We start from the raw sequence: 6,000 nt of genomic DNA, 5'->3' as shown, positions 1-6,000 counted from the left end.
ATGGCCGAGCTCAGCTTTCCTACATGACAGTGTTTTTCAGGGGATGTCCGGAAAATTGAGCCTTAAAGTCCAGCTGGGGAATAGCTGAGCACAGCTGTGCCAACCTGCCCAGCTGCAGTTCCCTACGCTCACCTCTCCATCACTCACACCACAGCTGGGACGGCTCCGCTGCCTATTCCTGACCTTGTATGTGCAAATAAAAGGTCTAAAAATACAGAGGTTTCATGGTTTGGGTTTTTTTAGCAGATAGCATCACTTTACCATCTAAAATATCAGAACATCTGGAAAAAGACAAACACACCAGAAGAAAACTAAACCAGTATATTTTAATTCTACAAAACTGTATAAATATTTAAATGTACAGCAAAGAGTACCAGTATGCCATTTCATAACCGTTACAACATTTAAAATGTGCAATTCTTTATCCACAATCTACTTTCATAACTCTAATTTAAATTTGTCTTCCCAGCACTTATTCAGGAGCTTTTGCAAGCACATCCTCCAAACTACCCACCTCAGTCTTTGGCTGCTTCGGTAAACACCTGAGCAGAATACCAACATTTTTCAAATAAACTGTGTATGATCTCAGGGTGCCGTGGGCTTTTGGCAAGGCACTGCTTTGCCGAGCTGTGCTGGATATGTGCTCGTGGAGAAAAAAATAATAATAAAAAAAAAATAAAAATACAAGGGGGGTGGCCACGTGTCGGAGCAATGAGTCTGGATGGACGTTATTACACGTTGGAGGGTAAGCATGGCCCATGGGAAGCCACAGAAGTGTTAAATCACATTGCTGGTGTTTGCTCAGTGCCGTCGGACCAGGTAGCGGCTCGTGGCGAGCAGCAGGTTACGCATGGTGTGGGCTCACCAGCTGTGCTCTGACCTTGCGAGGATCACCTGGCGCGAGGCTCTGCCCAGCACCCCCACGAGATGCAGCCCAAGGGCACAGGATCAGATGAGATCTCCCATTTCCAATAAAATAATAATAATAAAAAAAATCAGAACGTGGTTTTGCAGCTTTTCTTCAAAGCGCTATTTGTTCCTATCAGAGTGCAAGAACTCAATAAATCCTCCTGGCGACTGGGAAATAGGTATCGGCAGAGAAACCCATCTGGGTCGATTGATCCAACTGCCTATTTCAGTTCTGGGGTCGTACCTGGGTTCCCTGCCTCCATTCATCACCTGAAGGTACCAGGAGATCGAAAGGAACTTTTTACAGCATTTATGGTTCAACTTACTCTTCAAACCATTCGGTCTGCCAATGCCACCTAGCATTACAGCTCACTCCCATTTCATCCAAGCCAGTCTTAAAAAACAGGAGAACCAGCCACACTTTTACAGTGAAAACAACAAATACTCAGCACTTGTAGGAGTCTTTATATTTTAAACACATTTTGCAAATAGAAGTCAATCCTCCTGGCAACTTTCTGAGATATTGTATAAATGGGGAAACAAAGTCCAACCGATGCTTTTTGGCTGTGGTCTGTTTGTGGGTACTGAGCTTCAGACACTCACCAACAGAGGCAACCGAACGAGCTATTTTAAATTATTTTAGCCCAAATTGCTTGCCAAGGCAACACCTGAATTCAGCAGCAGGAGGAAGGGCAGGGACCCAAGCGCAGTAACTTACATTCATTTGCCAAACCCCATCATTTCCCACCTCTGATGCTGTATCTGCATTTAAGGCACCCTCACCATCACCACCGCACGCTCCACAGGTGAGGCTTCGTGTGAGATTCCTCTGCAATGAGACTCACGGGGCTTCTGTATCCTCACCGAGGGGGTAAATCCAGGATCCACCCTTCAAAGCCCATGGAAAAACTCACCATGACTGGAGTGAAACCGGTACTTCAGTGCTTTTTTTCTAGGTCTGAGCATAATTTCTAAATGGCGGGCCATCCTGCTAACACACAGAAGACCTAGAGCAATACTTCTGCTGCGGCTGTGAGGGATGCTTGCCCCTAAATAAGTACCATCCAACACAGGGCTCCTCCCTTCCTTCCCCCCCCAAGCAGGGACACAGCAGGGCAGGCACTAACCATACCCAAACACTGCAAGCTTCCTATCTTAGCCAAGGGATTACACACTTCATAGGAGTATTAACCTTTATAGTAATTCTAAAGAGAAATATCATTTTATTCATCTTTTTTTGAGATTGCACCTCAAAGCCCAGACAGCTGCATTTGCCATGACCCTCCAGCTGTGACGTCAAGAAGCCCCCGAACAGACGGCACCCCCAGCTACCCCCTCCTGAGGCTCCTGGATGCTGCAGGACCTTCCACAACACTCACTTCTGCAGGGACATGCAGAAGCCAAGTGCCTGCCCACACGACTTACCGGCACGAGTGGCTGTGCACGTGGTGAAAGCCTTTGCAAAGGAGAAGAAGAGACAATTTATTCATTTTTTTTCTGCATGGAGACTGGTGTCTAAATTTTTTCATGGTGTCTGCACGCTCTTTCTGTGAAGCAGCATTTCAGCCTTCTCCCGTTTCACCAGCTTCTAAGCCATGTTGTGTTCCTCTGTGGCAAGCTGAAGCTGAGAACTGGAAGTGTTTGACCCCACTGAGCAGGGAGGCTGGACTAGATGAGCTTCCAATGTGAGTTAATCCGTGATACTCTAGCTCCCATGCATGCACAGCAATCACTTTTCCAATTTAATATCCTTCTATTTTTCATTTAATGATGTGTATCAAGAAAATATGGATGATCTATAAATTTATAATACATACATATATGACACTATTAATCCGTAACAACCAGAGCATTATACAGAAAATACCATAATTTTTAATGACCTAGTGCATAAACAGACCTTTTGAGGAGCTGTGAGTGAAATAATGGGAAACCATTTCACCACTTACCCGTGCTGGAATTACGCTGCGGCTGCTGCCCTGTGATTTAGCCCCCGTGGCCCCTCTCGGCAACGGGACGTTACAGACTATTGCCAAAACCCCTGCCCAACCCATCGTGCAACAGATGCATTTTGGGGAGTGCATGCTGCTGGGGTCACCAAAGGAAATGTCACCAGTACATATAGGAAATGTCACCCTTACGTACAGGACCCTTCCCCACACCCCACCACAGGCCTCAGTTCCTGCAATACCTCCGACACGACTGCGTGTCATCAGCACGTTTTTCATAACCATGCTAACAAAATGATTAAGCCACAAAATTATTAAAAATAAAAATAAGCATCTCTCATTGCTATCGAAGCAAGAACATCTGGGCCCAGAAGGCAGAGTCGATGCAGTTTTATCCTCTGTGCATCGGGGATCCAGGGATGAAGCTCTGGGCTGTGTCCTGGGTGGGATGCAGCTATGCACTAATGCTTAAGGGTAGCAGCTATGGATCAAGTTCAGACTGACTCACGGTCTCCAGTGGTCTCAGAGGGCCAGTGTGTGGTGCCTCCACCTGCAACCCCCCCACAGCTGCCCCGGTGTCAGCCTCAGCCACTTCCCTTCCCACAGCCGAGGACAGTCTCGCCTGCGCTGGTCTGAGGTACCCACGTGCATCACTCCTGCTAAATGCTGCTGCTGTTTTTTGCTGTTGCCTCATTTGATTTAATTTCAATTTCTGAGTGCAGTCGTTGCTCAGTTTTGCTGCCTTTTCAAACAACAGGATCCTTTATGGTGGTTTTTTTTGCCTGGCACAAACCACTAAGCTTTCCCTCTGTCTGGCAACATTGCTGCTCAGTGTGGTTATCCACCGAGTCCCACTCGACACGGGAGAACAGCAAATATTCCCACCACGTTGCCAAGGAAGACCAGCACCAACACATCCAGCTCAGGAGATGCCTGCCAGGACGGTTCCCACTGCCAGTTAGCATCATAAGGCATTTTATATCGGGTTACTTCTCCGCTGTGGTGTGTGACACACAGAAAACACTCTCCATCCCAACCTCTTTGATGTAGGGTTTAGAGAGGTTTCTCTGGAACCATTTTTGAAGCACGTTTGTGTTGGTAACAGCACGTTTTGATTTATAGACTCAGATGAGCTTCTTCTGAACAGTCCCAGGTTTCAAAGGGGCACATGGAGACCTGCCACATCAAAGACCGCCCCACACACACACTGTGGCTTTGCTCCGACAGCCGGTGTTTGGAGAGGGCTTCAGCACCACTGTCCTCAGCAAGGAGGAGGGGAGGAGGAGGAGCAGGACATCCTGGCCGAGGCAGCGGGTCTGCGCCGACTTCAGGCACCCAGGGTCATGTTGCGCAGCAGCCACTGCTGGGAACGGCTGTCACCGCACTCCCTCATGGTGGGAACCATCTTGTCCTCCTCTGACGGCTCATCCAGACACTGGTTGCTGTTGATGTGCCTCAGGGTGAGCTTCTGCAACAGAGAAGCACAAAAGTTGCAGCAAGATAATTAAGGCTGAAAAACAGTAAGCGCATTTTCAGTCTTATTTCAGTGTTATTCTAGTCACTACACAAGACACGGGACAGGTGCTCATCCCTGGGTACCACTCACACAGCTCTACGGGATGGCTACCATGACACCGGCCACTGCACAGGGTGCCCAGCTCACCTTCTCACACCTGGCCAGGCAACCTGGGGAGGGAGCGCCTCTGCCGAGCCCAGCAACAAACCCGTGCAACAGAAAAGTACAAAATAAGTGCAAGGAAATATTATTGTAAAGCAACAGGATTAAGGAGCTTAGTCTCCAACAACCTGAACGCATGTGCATTTCCAAGCAGGGCACTGTTAGCTCAGAAATAACTGCTGATGGAAATAAATCTGCTAAGTATTACACAAACAATGGCAACACACAGATGAAAATTCTTTTGTTTCCAATACATTTTTTCTTCTTTGGGACATCTGTTCCTTTCTGTTCCTACCACATGACACCGTATGTCTGAGGAATGGGAGGGTAGAAGGGGACAATAGGAAATAAAACTTATTTTGAAGAAAGAAATCATCTACTGTTTGAAAGCATTGGGAGAACATGTTCATGAAGAGATCAAGGTTAGTTAAACATGAAGCTGGTACTTAGATAAAACAAGACAGGCACCTTTGCAGCTGAGCAGCAGGTGATCTCTCCATCACTCCTCCAGGGTTCATCGGGGGGGTGGGGGGGTTTACACCCAAAATCACAGCAACTGAGCACACACCTGAAATGCCTTTGCCATATATGAAGTGTTGCATTTACCAATATACTATTTCTGAAAAGGTCTGAAAAAGCAATGAAAACTGTATTATAGGCAAATCTGCCCGTGCACCTGTATACAGGTTAGGTCACCGCCGCGTGCCTGTGACGGTGGTGTAACGCACACGCTGAACCATGCGGGAGCCAGGGGAGCGCAGTGCTGCAGATCCCGCTACGGCGGTGGTCCCCGTAGAGCTGAGGATGCAGCTGGATCTGTGCTGGCAGGGCTGGGGCCCACGTCACTGGATGCCCCCCCCAGCCCAGCCCCCCTCGCTGCCTGGCCAGGGCTCCAGGCCTGGTGGGCAGTGGGGTTTGCTCCAGCCAAGCCCTGCCTGGCTCTGGCACGGCACGACGGCTACGCACCACGGCCAGCGATGGCTTTGCCCCTTCGATACCAGCTCAGCCCTTCCAAAGCAAACACCTGGGCTTGCTACAGCACCTACATCAGAAATTGATGATTTCAGCCTTTGTTTAGTTTGTCTCTCGGTGTTTTAAAGCTTGGCTCCTCTCCCCCACGGCTGTAAGGCCATGCCACAGGCTTGGCAGGGCAAACCCAGCATGAGCACCCATCTCCTACCGCAAGACCCAGAGCTCACAGGCTTCGGCTCCCTGCACAGACCCGCTCCTCTGTGTGCTGTTTGCTAAGGCAGAGAGAGGTCTGCTGCCTGCCGTGGGACACGTCCTGCGCCCGCCTCACCGCCCCATGGATCTCATGGACCCTCGCCTTCCATTCCTTTTAAAAACGGCCAACAAGCTACACAGGTTGGTTCATGATCCAGGTACAGCTGTCCCAGGAGGTCTGAGCTGCTGTACAGCAGCTCCACAGGGATTATAACCCTGTATTTTATATATATATATACA

The 6,000-nt window shown here is 48.8% G+C and overlaps 1 protein-coding gene across 6 annotated transcripts in view; it reads right to left on the bottom strand.

The window, feature by feature from the left end:
* Nucleotides 1–313: 313 nt before the first annotated feature.
* The window catches only part of GALNT13 (polypeptide N-acetylgalactosaminyltransferase 13), a 158,486-nt gene continuing 152,799 nt past the window's right edge, over nt 314–6,000 (bottom strand). For 4 of the 6 annotated variants that reach the window (XR_008748587.1, XR_008748585.1, XR_003552159.2 and 1 more), the window contains exons 15-16: nt 4,522–4,561; nt 4,214–4,326 (exon numbers count right to left, since the gene is read on the bottom strand). Coding sequence is in view for 1 of the 6 variants with exons in the window: in XM_055813016.1 (XP_055668991.1) it covers nt 4,186–4,326 (141 nt within the window). In the remaining 5 variants the exon portion in view is untranslated. Of the gene's footprint in view, nt 4,327–4,521; nt 4,562–6,000 lie in introns of all 6 variants that reach the window. The other 2 variants (XM_055813016.1, XM_055813015.1) reach the window with 2 other exon arrangements.

The sequence above is a fragment of the Falco peregrinus genome, chromosome 8 (genome assembly GCF_023634155.1).
Source record: "Falco peregrinus isolate bFalPer1 chromosome 8, bFalPer1.pri, whole genome shotgun sequence".
In the NCBI taxonomy this organism is placed as follows: domain Eukaryota; kingdom Metazoa; phylum Chordata; class Aves; order Falconiformes; family Falconidae; genus Falco; species Falco peregrinus.
Note: the sequence above shows the minus strand (reverse complement) of the source record. Positions and strands in the feature narration are given on the sequence as shown.